This window comes from Carassius auratus, chromosome 49 (assembly GCF_003368295.1).
Source record: "Carassius auratus strain Wakin chromosome 49, ASM336829v1, whole genome shotgun sequence".
Classification (NCBI taxonomy): domain Eukaryota; kingdom Metazoa; phylum Chordata; class Actinopteri; order Cypriniformes; family Cyprinidae; genus Carassius; species Carassius auratus.
In genome coordinates this window covers 1,228,573-1,243,602 of record NC_039291.1, presented here as the reverse complement: position 1 = coordinate 1,243,602, position 15,030 = coordinate 1,228,573, and the positions used below count along the sequence as shown (strand labels likewise).

At 38.0% G+C, this 15,030-nt stretch overlaps 1 protein-coding gene across 1 annotated transcript in view; it reads right to left on the bottom strand.

Moving 5' to 3' along the window:
- LOC113065893 (neuropilin and tolloid-like protein 1) overlaps positions 1-14,830 on the bottom strand; it is a 29,261-nt gene extending 14,431 nt beyond the window's left edge. Inside the window, exons 1-5 of the mRNA XM_026237445.1 lie at positions 14,825-14,830; positions 14,329-14,407; positions 14,102-14,229; positions 6,479-6,707; positions 377-490 (exon numbers count right to left, since the gene is read on the bottom strand). Of these exons, the coding sequence (XP_026093230.1) occupies positions 377-490; positions 6,479-6,707; positions 14,102-14,229; positions 14,329-14,407; positions 14,825-14,830 (556 nt within the window). The remainder of the gene's footprint in view (positions 1-376; positions 491-6,478; positions 6,708-14,101; positions 14,230-14,328; positions 14,408-14,824) is intronic.
- Between the last annotated feature and the right edge of the window lie 200 nt (positions 14,831-15,030).

The following is a 15,030-nucleotide window of genomic DNA, read 5'->3' as shown; positions in this document are numbered from 1 at the left end:
GCCAAACTGCACTTAGGAATTGCTGCTATTATTCAAACCCAGCCTGAACCGCAGTCATTCACATGTACAAATGGATTTCTAGTGGCCAGCTCATATTTCTTAGCGTCATTACAGTAGCGTATGCAAAGTCAATCAATGAACCCCAGCACAGAGGTTCGAAAGCTTTATAACAAGGTCTTTTCTAACAGCTGTATGTTCTTGAAAGCATTAAGAGTTTGTTGACAAGCTATCAAGCGTGAAGGGTGCAAACATTAAGACAATGCTTCTCCCCATGTATTGATTTTGATTTAGAGAAAAAACGAAGGCCAACATCTCCACATAGAAACCTCTAAACATTGAGAGGATATAATAAATAAATATAAAAAGCACAATTTACCTTTGCAGTGGTTTTCGTCCCAAGGGTAGACGCAGTTCTGGACTCCGTTGCACACCAGTGTGTTGTTGATACACATGTTACTGTGGCAAAAGAAAGTATCTGCCTCACAGGGAGCTGATGGGAGGGAAAAACAGATAACCGATAATATTAATGTCATATTACACTTTATTTCTTCCTGTTAATAAGATGCTGTCTATAATCTCACCCTCTGAACACAGTTAATCTAACAGATCACACTGGATGTCTGTGCATCAATACGGTTTAAATTTAGAAACCCATTACTCAATCCAACCAAATCAAATTCTGTTGCCTTCTGCTAGACATGAATTTTAATCCAGCTTTTCAAATATGCATGGAAACAAGTCTGTAGAAGCTGCGCAGATATCTTGTAATATTTCTATTATTCTGGTTTAACCCAAGAAAGAGTATAGGCATATACACTGAATTAGAATCCTTAAAGGGATAGTTCAGCTTAATTTTGATTTTTTATTTTGTCGTCATTTACTCACCCTCATGCTGTTCCAAACCTCTGTGAGTTGAACGCAAAATAAGATATGTGCAACCAAACTGTTGCTGGTAGCCATCGACTTCCATAGTATGAAAAAAAAAAAAAAAAAGATTACTGGTAAATGGCTACCAGCGACTGGTTATTACCAAATTCATACAGGTTTGGAACAACATGAGGGTTAGTAAAGGGTTACTAACCATTTTTGGGTGAACTATCCCTTAAAATAGGTTACACATTCTGAGGTCATTTCACAAGGTTCTCTTAATTGTCTAGATGTAACACAGGCACAAACTGCAAGTATAATATTTCCAAAAGTTCTAACATCCTTAAGATCAAAGAAGATGAATCCAATATTTGTGTCAAGTGTAAAAAATACATTAGGGTGGGTGTTTGCACACTCTACATTTGAGCTTAAAAATTAATAAATGTCTCTGGAATCATTAAATGATAAATGAGAAAGTATTCATAAAGAGAATCTCTCATAACATTTACACTATCAGCAGACTCGATTAAAGGTGACTTTGAGAATGGGCGGAGCTTCGGCCTCAATCACCTGGCATACCTCACACACCCACCACTGTGTGGCCAGTTCCCACATACCTCACGTGACATGCTTATTCTGCAGTCTGCAAAGGACATAGATCACACAGTTTGTAAAAAAAAAAAAAAAAAATGCTTTCCAATAACACAACTTCAAGGTTGACTTGATGTAGCTTTGGATTTATTAATGACCTTATTCTCAAGCTGATCCCAGGTGAGACATAACAACGTAAATTAGGATGAGTCATCATTCCAGAAGTGCTGTCCTCAGGACTCTGGACTTCATATTCTGATTCAGTTTCACTTTCCACCACAAGGTCGCGCTGCAGGCCTGTACTTCTCATAAGTAGGTCACTTAACGGGACTGGACTTTATTTAAATGTAATTCAACCTCCTTATATGTAAGTTTCTTGGGACCTTAAGAAACACTTTACAGTAAGGTCTCATTTGTCAACCTTAGTTAATGCATGGGCAAATTTTAACCACTATTTAGTATATATATATATGGGGGGGGGGGGGGGCAATGTGGACAAGTTATAACCTTTAAAAACATAAATCCAGATATTAAACGATTAAAAGACTTTTTGGTTTAATTAGTAATATATGCACAAATCTGGACAAACCACATCATGAAATTTAGCCATCGGACACGAAATGCACAGTAAAAATTTTATTCAGTGCTTTTTGTCTTGTTTTCCAGCACAAAGATCTACACATTCTGAAATCAAGATACATTTACATCAAGTCAAACCTGGTTTAAAATTTAAAATAAAATATATAAAGTGAAGTTAGCTTATACTTCATAAAATATCCCCCCCCCCAGCATTTCTCATCTCAATGACAATTATTTTATAGATAAACATAATTTTGTTATTCACACACACACACACACACATATATATATATATATATATATATATATATATATATATATATATATATATATATATATATATATATATAGTATATTCAATATTTAGTAAGTTTATGCTTAAAACATATCTGTATCTAGAAACATAATCTTTGTTTGCCTTTTTAAAAAAGATAAATAAGATATTGTTTTTTCTTATTTTAAGCATAAACTCATTTATTTTCTATATATATATATAAATATTTTTTAAGTAATTAAGTAATTTTCCTTCTAACAAACATTTAACTAAATCTTAGTATTTTATATATTTGTAATGGAAAACACAACAAAAAGTACGATACCATTTGTTTGCTTGTTTTTAATACGTTTAATCAATCTAAAAACGTAATATGCATCTGTAGAGCGAACACACATACAGTTTGATTTATTTTAAGCTATTGGGCAAAACCCTTTTCAGAGGATGGTGGCTTCCCCCATTCAGCTGCAGCAAACCAGAGGGAGAAATGGAGTGAGTGAGTGGGAGAGAGAGAGAGAGAGAGAGAGAGAGAGAGAGAGAGAGAGGGAGGGAGTGCATAAGTAAGTGTCTGAACAAGTTATGCAGGGGAGTTACCCGGGCAACCGCACATCCTGTGTTCATTCACTGGATAGGGCTGCACAAAGGACACTGGGCTCCTACACAAATCCACCTATCACCATTCACGAGACTGACGCAGGCGTGCAGCTGCTTCTTTCTGTCTCAAAAAGAGTATTTTGTGTTTTCTGCACCCTCAAGAGCCTCAGCACCAAACCACAGACTCATTCCCTCAACCATTCTTCTCCCGCATGCTTCAGGATATCCGTCGCTCTCTTTAAACGCACACTAATGTCCATTAAAGCCCGGCAATCAATCAGAGCAAGTGGAAGCTGTGCTGCTATGCTGTAGTCTGGAATTGGGCACAAATTTGCTCAATTACTATTCCTGACGCCAGGGGTTTTCAAACTTTTCGGAACCAAGACCCCTCAAATATGATGACTGCCTTGAAATAAAGAATGCCATAAATCTGACATGTATTAAATGATGAGCGTTATTGATGAGTGGGCTACAAGTCAAACATTAAACTCCCAATTTATTACCCTACGTCCTCTCTCTTGCTCTCTCTCTCTCTCTCTCTCTCTCTCTCTCAGGACTTCCTCTCATAGCCAGACACTCGATCTTCATTGTTCCTCTCCTGTTCCTCTTTTCTCACAATACTTCATTCTTTTTTAGAGCACCCATCCTTCACGTTCCTTCTTTTCCCTTTCTCTCCTCCCTCATTGTGTTTTATAGTGTCTGACTCTGCTAGCACTGCCCCGACTGTGCAAGACCACCCAATCAAAGGCGCCCGGATGGCGGGATACCACCACAGCACCCATGCTTCCTAGAATCTGCTCCGTCCAGCTCATCCCTTAAATGAATAATCTTGTAATTCTGTTAATCTGTGGTCTCGTCTGTAACCTGCATGTTTTTATAAAGGCTATTTAGCAGAGGAAACGGGGGAAGTGATCTTTTATTCGACATGGAAAGGTATGCAACCGATTTTACATTACTACAGTGTAATGTTCCTTTACTAATTACTAATAACAATGTGTCTCATTTTGAAATAGTGTTAATTTTGTTTCCATGACTAAGACAAGATGAAGATGAGACCATATTGACATCATTAAACACGAAGTCTGATACAATTTCTTAATATATTCTAACAAAAAGAGGAGAAATACTATTGACCTACACGAGTTTTGCAACATATTAGTGTTCTTAGAATGTTTAATAGTTTATTAGTGCATCAACACCCAATCCATTGAGACATGCAAAATACCATGCTTGAAGACAAAGAGCCATAACATTTCTCTCCAAAGGCACTATTCCTCATTGGCTCACTCAAATCCTGAGGGTGTGACCCCCTCACACTTTAAAGATCACCAGATCAGGGGGGTCTTTTAGATTCTGAGAAGACGAGGATGCCTTGAAGTCTTCCAAGAACACCCAAGTTTGAGCCAGGATGTGGCCTTTTCTTTCTATTCACCAAAGATCCTCAGATTTCCGATTCACATTTTGAGCTAATTTGCTACAATAGTTTGAAAAATGTTAGAAAATAAACAGTTGATGGTAGCCATTGACATCCATAGTATGATAAAAAGGTTTTCATTTATCTTTGTGATCATCCGCACATGGTCTCTCTTAAAAATATGTGATGATCTGAAAACATTGACAAACATATATAGCCAGCCCATGTTCTTTCACACTGTCGTTTGCCCTGCTTGTTACTACTAAATCTGCCATTAAACACTTTCAGTGACGAACTGTAATAAATCGACATGTAGATCTTACCTACTGTTTGCGATTGTGGTTGTTGAATAAATGCACTTCTGTACAGAAACCTCAGTGCCACAAAACAAAGTATATTTTGTTGTTGCTATAATTTTGTGATTATCTGCTAATTATCTGCTTGGGAAGTCATGGCCTAATGGTTAGAGAGTCGGACTCCCAATCGAAAGGTTGTGAGTTCGAGTCCTGGGCCGGCAGGAATTGTAGGTGGGGGGAGTTCATGTACAGTTCTCTCTCCACCTTCAATACCACGACTTAGGTGCCCTTGAGCAAGGCATCGAACCCCCAACTGCTCCCCGGGTGCCGCAGCATAAATGGCTGCCCACTGCTCTGGGTGTGTGTTCACAGTGTGTGTGTGTGTGTGTTCACTGCTCTGTGTGTGTGCACTTCGGATGGGTTAAATGCAGAGCACAAATTCTGAGTATGGGTCACCATACTTGGCTGAATGTCACGTCACTTTCACTTTCTTTTCTTTAAACAGTACGCAGCATGAATAAAAAATTCCCAAACTTTTAGTCAACTATAACTTGACCTTACTAAATATGATTCAATTAATATCATAAAAACACCTTAAAGTTAAAGATTAAATATTAAGGCAATAGTTCAAAATTGGTAATTCCTTCATCATTTACTCACCCTCATGTCATTCCAAACGTATACATTTTTTCTTCCGTGGAACACAAAAGAAGATATGCTTACAGTAAAACTCAACAAAATGGTTATGTTAGCAACTTTCTTCATAATATCTTCTTTTGTTTTCTGCAGAAAAAAAAAAACAAAAAACTGGAGTGTGAGTAAATGGTGACAGAATTGTCATTTTTGGGTAAACTTTCCTTTTACCAACATGGCTTTGTGAGTTGGCCAGCTCCCAACCTGCATAAAAACTGATAAAAATGTAAAATCGTTTTCCAACATGTATAATGTGATTGTGGCTCCAATTACTTGGAGGATGTGACCAGCTAAATAGATTGCCCGTGTACCTTTAATGGACACATGGATGAGCTGTTTTCATTTTCCAGGTCCTGCTCGGTTTAGCGTTCTGTCAAGTATGAATGTGCTGGTGAAAATGAGAGTGAGAGAGTGTGTTTAATAATTGAGTGTTCATAAAATAGAGAATAAGTGCTGAAGTGCAAGATGTCAGTGGTTGTCAAATTGTTTACAAACATGTACACAAGGGTGTAAACCCAACCTAGCTGTGAGGTGAGATGGGCTTCATGAAAATTGTCAAGAAATGTCTATGTCTTATTTCAACCTAAAACCAAAGGGGGGGGGGGGTATACAACAGTTTATACAACAGTTCCTTCTGGTTCAAATCTGATTGGTTGAGGAAGGAACACCCTTTCACTGTGTGTATCACTCCACTTCCCGTATTTTCTCACAGCAAGCGACACCCAAATCCACTAAAATGTAAAGATGATACTGTTTTTGTGTCACAGAATGTAGATTCTAAAGTCCATTTTAGACAAGAATGTATTTGTTTAGACTTCAAATATGCGGTTTGTTAATAAAGATAACGTCTATTTTTAATATTTGCTTCAATGTTTTTGGAAATCTGAGCTTCAGCCAGATCTTCTGGAATTGCCACTAGCTCTAATGTCTGTATAGTACTTAAACATGAGATATAATTCATTTTGGGTAATTCTAACAGGGAATCTATGGTCTCATTAATCTATTATTTGTTCCAGAGGGCAAAAATCTCATCACATTACATTTTATGCAAATTTAATGCTATATATTACAGTGCTGCCTTTGTACTTTTGCCTGAATGACTAACAAAATTATAAATACATTGTAAACACTCATGAGGGTTGGATAGAAGAGCTGTGTGTTATGACTTACGCTCTTGGAAAGTAGTGAAGAGTATCCGGAAGCGGCTCTTTCGGCTGCCCTCGTCGGCCCACATGCGGACCACGCCCAGCCCGGACACCAGCATGATGTCGTTGGCCACCGTGCTGCAGAATTTATTCCTCAGGTCTTCCACCGAGCTGCTGCCGTCGTACACTGCCACAAAATTACGTTTACACTCATTGGAGTTCTGCATCTCGTAGTCTAGGATACGCAAGTAGATCTGAGAGAGAGAGAGAGAGAGAAAAGAAAGAAACAGACTTTTACACCCATTGGAAATCTTATATATATAGAAATAATCTTTGTTTTCAATTCACCCATCCCAGTTAGATTACCTGGTAAACTGTGTTAGCTTTAACAACAGATCTCTGGAGTCAGAAAAGCCTCACATTGATCATAATTGCAAAGATAGATCAATAACAAAAACACAGAGGGTTACGTTTAAAATTCGGCTCGTACATAGAATCGAAAGGTTTCAAAAAGTTGCAGCGATGAGCTCTCAAAGCATATAAAAAAACTACATCCAGTCACAACAGCTCCTTTTTTTTGGCTCTCTCAAAACCAGAGAGGTGTTAGAACGAACCGTCTGTTCTCTTCTCACTCAATCTAACCCTGATCAAGCTTACTTCACACCTCTCCTCATCCAGACTCCTGTTTACACCATGTGAAATACATTTTATTTTGTTGGTATAACATATGGGTAAATGACAACAATGTTGTAAATGTACTTCTCCTATAAATTTCCCTAGCCATGATAAACAAAGTAACACAGAGTCAAAACTTATATCAGCACACAGTGTTCTCCTCTCAGCGGTTGGAGTTGAGCACTTGGTGTTCCATTATGACAAGTAAACGAAGCAACCTAGTTCAACCAGTGAGCAATGGCTTGTGTCTTACTCAACAGCTCAGTAAATCTTCTCATTTTAATAACATTTCATTCAGCACATTTCCACTTTTATAGGGGGACTGGTCCGTGTTTCATTTCAGCAATGTTGGTTGGTTTGTCTTTGCCACCTTACAATATGCTCACACCTTCAATATAATAGTATTATTATCTATTATTACTTCACTAGTAATGAACTAGTGACACCATCGTCTTTCTGGACTGCTGTAGTGTGTACAATCTCTCATCATAAGCAAAAACAGGGGGCGTCATGTATACCCACACTGTATATAAAACCCCACTTACACACTCACATCCAAACACATGAAACATACCGTATGAGGCTTTCCAGTTCCCTCAGAGAATCACATGAAATGATAGGAGAATCAGTATGTGCCAGCTTGTTAAAACTTGTTAGTCACAATTTACTTGGTGGAATATGAGAAATGTGCGAGACGGTAATTAGACAGAATTGATTATATAAAGCATTAAGGAACCCGACCGGTTATTAAGACAGACTCGTCTAATAATCTAAAGACCTTAGGGCAGCTGAGAGCAAAATCCAGAAACTGATCTGGAAAGTACATCCACTGACAACTGAGTAGCCAGTCACTAAGACTGCATTATAAACCCTAAGGTAGAGGAATATATAAAGTGAAAAAATCTAATATTTGATCAAAAGATTTGAGCTGTCTTCAGATATCCTTGGGCAGTCTTATCATTGCACTCAAATTAATGGTGCTTGCTATTCCTCTTAATTTTTATATTTTCCACCCAATATTTTCCTCATAACTCATCAGACACCACATGTGATATACTTCACCTGTTTATAATTGGAGTGGCATTTAATAGACAGAGCCGTAGATCGCTGACAAGCTAGGCCATATCATGTTCATTATCGAAGCCGATTCATCTGCGAAAATGAACGCGATATGGCGTAGCTTGTCAGCGATCTACGGCTCTGAGCACCAGAAGTTGGTAAAATGGCCATGGTGTTGGTGTGCTTGACTGGCCAGCAAACTCACCAGACCTGAACCCCAGAGAGAATCTTTGGGCTATTGTCAAGAGGAAAAAGAGAAACAAGAGTCCAAAAAATGCAGATGAGCTGGAGGCCACTGTCAAAGAAACCTGGGCTGTGACAGGCAGTGCCACAAACTGATCACCTCCATGCCACGCCGAATTGAGGCAGTAATTACAGCAAAAGGAGCCAAGTATTGAGTACATGTACAGTAAATTAACGTACTTTCCAGAAGGCCAACAATTCACTAATTTTTTTTTTTCCTTTTTTTTTTTTATTGGTCTTATGAAGTATTCTAATTTGTTGAGATTAATTGGTGGGGTTTTGTTAAATGTGAAAATGACTCCTGCACCCCTACACCCTACTCCAGTACAGTTGTATCTCTGCTCTGTATCTCAATAACTCAAGTTTTTTCCTTTCTACAGCTCCTCTGGAATAAATTAGTCAGGATTGCCTGACATCTAGACGTCAACCTCTGGCCAGTTGGGGACTGCTGTCTCTTCAGGGCATGGGGATGCATTTGAGGTTCACATCCCCCTCTGCAATGACTTATTTGTAACCTACATTCACTGATGTTCCCATCAGAGCAGACAAAAAAACAAACAAAACAAAAAACGGGAACTAATGCAGGTCAGAAATTCTCATTTCGATAAATTGTTGCAAACACGATGGTGTAACAGATCATGCCCCCTTTTCTTTTCAATTAAACAGAAAAACAAATAAGAAACTGCGAGTTGAGATGTACACATCTGGGAGGTTATACGCTTGTGGACTTAATCTTAATCTTTGGATGAGATATATGAAGGACTGTGAGAGATATGGTAAGGAGAGCCACAAGGAACAATAGCTGGTGTCTAGAGGAAGGCATGACGCTTTCCCCGCCATCTGTGCTTCAAACAATTCCTGTGAGATTTCAGGGCCAGATAAACAAAACACTGATTTAGAGCTGCTACAGGAAATAATTTCAGTGAAACAGAGAATATTACACTTAACATTTCAAAAACAGAAATCCCCAATACTATGTTTCAAAGTCAGTAAGAGTCTTATTATTCTTTAAAGGGGGGGTGAAATGCTCGTTTTCACTCAATATCCTGTTAATCTTGAGTACCTATAGAGTAGTACTGCATCCTTCATAACTCCAAAAAGTCTTTAGTTTAATTATATTCATAAGAGAAAGATAGTCTGTACCGATTTTTCCCGGAAAAACACGACCGGCTGGAGGTGTGACGTGTGGGCGGAGCTAAAGAATCACGAGGGCCAGTAGGCTTTTGTGTTGAGAGCGTTTGGAAGCTGTGACATTACCGTGAGGAAAGAAAACTCCAAAACAAACCATGGCTAACAGTCAGATTCAGCGTATATTTATGATCCATAATCAGATCCAGAGGCTGAAATTGAACAAGAGCAGCATCAGCATCGACGTCTCTATGTTGTATGTACTGAAACTGTATATATTTGCTTAGCGGTTTTGGAAAATGACTAAGTTTCACTTTATGTCGTCTTTTTTTTTTTTTTTTAAGCTGTACATGTGGAAAGTGTAGTTTGATGACAACATCGCATGTTGTTTACTTGATGTGCTTACGCGCCGATAGCTAAGTTAACAACACAGAGATATTTGAAGCAGTTTTACTCACCGCCTGCGGTTCCAACACACGATCGTGACCCTTTTTTGTTGGGACTGCATTATCCTTAAGAAATAAACGATGTGCAAATCCGGCGTCAAACTGGGCCTTGTTTGTAAAACAAGCATCTTCGAAATGCAGGGAACAAACAAAAACACTTGCACAACTCCGTTGATGCTCTGTAAAAATAAACTCCATCCACTGGTCCCTTAATGCTGGTTTTTTTTTTTTTTTTGGTAATCTGTGCAGGGTTGTCTTGCCCTGGCAACCAAAAACACACTTCTTTTGTGACATTTCGCGACGCTCTCGCTCTGATCAGTGAATGTCTCTTCCGGGAGAAGTGCTCTTAGGACCCATATAAGGAAATTCCGCTCCATCTAACGTCACACAGAGCCATACTTGAAAAAAACTTTCCGAAACTTGGGACAAACCGGAAGGAGTATTTTTGTTCCAAAAATACTCCTTCAAACGTACAACTTAATTTTTGAAACTTTGTTCATGTTTAGCATGGGAATCCAACTCTTTAACAGTGTGAAAAACTCAGTATGCATGAAATAGCATTTCACCCCCCCCTTAAGATAATTTGACCTTTGTATTAGGGTTGTGCTGATAGACGATAGCATTGTGGATGGATGATAGTCAGAGATATCGCCTGTGGTTGATGCCAATGACAATAGCAAGACATTGGTTATTATTATTAGGCTAGTAAGACTAATTAATCTAATTAATATTGGGGCTTATTTGAAAACGTATTTGTTCCATCATATTTATTTTCTATGTTTTTACATTATAACCACTATGTATGTGCATTATAACCACTCACACGTTTATGAATGCAATAGCCAGTCAGAGGTGTTCAAATGAGTTATCTCTGAAACACCAAGGTGCAGAAGCACGTGTAAGGGTGCTTTCACACCTGCCTCATTTAGTTCGGTTGAATCGTACCAGAGTTCGTTTCCCCCTTTGGAGCGGTTCGATTGGGCAGGTGAGAAAGCAGCAATCACACTCGGGTGCGCACCAAAAGCAGACCAAACAAGTGCACCGAGACCTGCTTGAAGAGGTGGTCTCAGTATGCTTTCAAACGAACTCTGGAGCGGTTCGTTTGTGGTGAGAATGTGATCCGACCTCAAACAGACCCAACTGCAAAAAGTACTGATCATTTTTGGACTAAACCACCTGCCGTAGTCAGCTGCGTTGTGCATTATGGGATGAGATAGTGTTTGTTGACAGTTTGCTCTTTAGCATGGCAGCTCGTGGACAAACTTGGAGTAGTGAGGAGGTGCGGAGCCTCATAGAAATTTGGTCAGATGACAATAACCATGAAGAATTAATGCACGCCTCCGCTTGAAGTTACGAGCGATTCCCACTCGCCGTTTGTAGTTCATTAGAACGTTGTTTTCAAGCCGCATCCGCACTTCATTATAGAAATGTATTTTTTGCATATTGTGCTGTATACAAACAATGTACTAGATTATGGCCAGGGACAAAACCAGCCCGCGCAGTCGTGTTGTCGTGTAACTTAGTTGTTTTGTCTCAGTGTTGTTTGCTGGGTTTTCCTCTTATGTTGGAAATTTCCCGCACGTAAATTCTGACCAATCGAAAAGCAGTTTAGGAAATATGTCATGGCCAATGAGTGATGTAGATGTTGTCATGTGACTGCATTTTGGTTCGTTTCAACTGGTACGGACCAAAGCAATCAGTGTGGTGTGAAAAGGAACCAAAAAAGCTGAAAAATGCTACAATGTATAATTGTTTGCCCTTGGTTCGGACCAAATGAATCGAACGAGAGATGTGAAAGCACCCTAAGTATACTGTCTAGCAAGAATTGAACTTTAAAAAAAGTGTGGCCTACCATTTTTTAATTAATAGTTTAAAAAAGTATATATTAAAATATATTAAAATTTCAACTTGAAATATAGGTTTGAAAACATTTTTGTAAAAATATATAAACTATGTTTATATTATAAAAACTAGCTTTCAAAAAGCTTATTTTTTTTTCAAGTCTTATGCTCACAAAGTTTGCATTTAAAGATAAAAAAGCAAGATATTACTACAGATTAAAATAATGTTTTTCAATATAATTTAAAATCTAATTTATTCCTGTGATGTAAAATGAATTTTCAGCAGCCATTACTTCAGTTACATAATCCTTTAGAAATCATTCTAATGAGTGGATTTGATGATAAGAACTGTTTTTTGAGAACCAATTTTGAACAGATGTGCTACTTTATATTTTTTTCGGAACCTAACCTGCCATGCTAAAGAACCAAACGATATCGTTGGAATCATTTTCAGAACGATTTTTTTTTCCAGCTGATTAACAGTGACAGCCAATGACAATCAATCCTGCTAGAATGAGCTCAGAATTTACAGTGGCAGACGAGCGTGCACTTGGAATAAACAGACGATATCATCTGCTGGTGTGGACGCTAATATAGTAAATCTTTATAGTTAGCGTTCTTGGTGTGAACGGGCCTTCATACTATCCCTGCTCACAGTCTGCTTTATTAATACTGATATAACAACCAACACTCACTGAAGTAACCGAGGAGAAAAAGTTAAAATCTTCATAATAAGCATTGTGTACAAATTCCCACAAATGCACTCATGAGTCATAGAGCTGAAATCTCCAGTCTCCTTTGATCAGTGCCGGTGGCTGATAAAAATGCTTGAATAGCTGTGTGAAACTAATCGCTGTAAAAAAAGACAAGGGCATATGCTTTTGATTTGTGCCTCTGGAAGGACATCAGATAGAACAAAAATCAATTTCTGAAGCAATAAATCACATTAAACACAAATGTTATCACAGAGCCATGGCATAATACAGACTTTTTCCTTTCCAGTCAACAATATCGCTATATAAAGGAATACAGGAAATGGAGGCCATTTATTGTTTTTAGCCATATGGCTACTAATCGTTTCCACGGGTAACTTAATAACGCTGAGCAAATCCATCTATTACAGCTGAAGTGTTTCGAGTTTTTGATGCTAAAATACTTTCTTCTTTCCCACTTAACATTCTGGGAACATTAAAAAGAAACAATGAAGGAAAGAAAGACATATTTTTATTCAGCAAAGCCACAATAAACTCAGAGAAAAAAAATGTATGAAGGTTTACACAAAAATATTAAGCAGCATAACTGTTGGTAAGAACAATAACAATATTAAGAAATATTTATTGAGCTCAGAAGCATATTAGAATGAGATTTGAGTAATGGGTGCTGAAAATGTAAAAAATATTCCAAATTACAAAATATACTGTATTACTGTATTAGTACTTTTAGCATGAGAAAGGTGCATTACAAATAACATTCATTTTATTTATTTATTATTATTACTAAATTTTGAAAGTGTTGCTTTTACTGTATTTTTGATCAAATAACTGCAGCCTTGGTGATAAAGGTTTTTCTAAAACATTTAGAAGTCCTCAACCCTAACCTTTAGAACATAGTGTGTATAGATAATCAGTTACCTGGGACAATGGTCAGTTATACAGTTTAGAATATTATACAAGAATATGTGGCTGCAGAATTATGCAACTGACCAATCAGAGTTCAGTATTCCAGACAGTTATGAAATAAATTATCCTAATGAGGGTGCATTTGTTTTTTCGTATCTGAATGAAAAACAACATAATAAAAGAGAAACAAGTGCAGGATCTTCTTTTATTTTTTCGGTTACAGTAGCACAAAAACTCTGACCCCAAATAAACTGGACCACCTGCCCTTTCCATATGGACACATTCTCTTTGATTCTCATACCATAAAAACAAAGGAACTCCTGTGAGAGCTCATTCTGCTATATATCACACACCCAAAAGCTGGCACATTTTTTTATCCTCAACAGAAATCTACCTAAACAACATACAAATCTGCCCCGAGATGTTTTCGCAGTGGCCGCATAATGCAAATGACTGCAAAAAAGGAAGCCAAACACTGAAGCGTGTTAGGCAGTAACTGCACAGCTTGAGGCACAAACAAGCTGTCATATATCAGAAATGTGGCAGGCAGGGCAACAGAATCTCAATAGGGAAACAACTGGGGTGATATGAGACAGAGTGGGAGAAATTGGAATGGGGCTAACTGTGTGGGACTGACCTTGGAGCGAGGAGGGGCACGGATGTACCACTTGCAGTCCACTGCCTCGGTCTGCAAGGCTTTGCCGTCTTTGGTGATCTGCTGTGATTCAATGATGCCTTCAGGTCCTCCCATCTCGAATTCACAAACTGCAGCGGGGGCGACATAAGAAGACAAATTACAAAAAATGGAAAGCCATTAGATGTACTCATATGGAGGATTCTTATAGACGAATGAATAATACCCACAGGGAAGAGGTTTGGGGACTCCTATGTCTTTAAAGTCAGGATCTGAAAAAAAAAGAAATAAAATAGGATATAAAACAGACTTAATTTAGATAACCAATAACCATAAATATCATGCTGTGTTGGATCAGCTGAACCGTTCAACATACAATCGACGCACTTGATGTTTCAAAAATGATGCAGGGTTGCAGTTTTAAGTGCATTCTTTCAAAGTTGCATGAACAGGAATTAATGATTCAATAAACTGATTAAATTGCTCATTTAGCAACAGCTTCCAGTTTCTCTCATTTCACTGCTCTGTAGAGGCTTGTGGAAAAAATTTAGATATGTTTGGCAAGCTGTCTGTAATGGAGGGGCTTGAGGAGAAGAGATGACAGAAAGATTTCAAAGAAAGCAGGAAAAGTGAGTATTTGTATTATTTCATCACAGTCATTGGTTCTACCAACGCTAATGAACATCCTTATTTTAAACCTAAACCATGAATAACCTTTAACAATACAGTCATCTTTTCCACTTTTGGGGTTCACAGACTAATAGGTTCATTATCGGCACCTACTGGGCTGAAGTGTGAGTCTTAGCAAAAGAATGCAACAGGAATTAGATCTAAAACCTAGAAAAAAGTAGGCATTTAAGCATTTAAAAATGTATTGTCCTAAAATCAATGGGTGTTGTAAATGGGTTTTTGGTTAAATGCTTGAAATAATG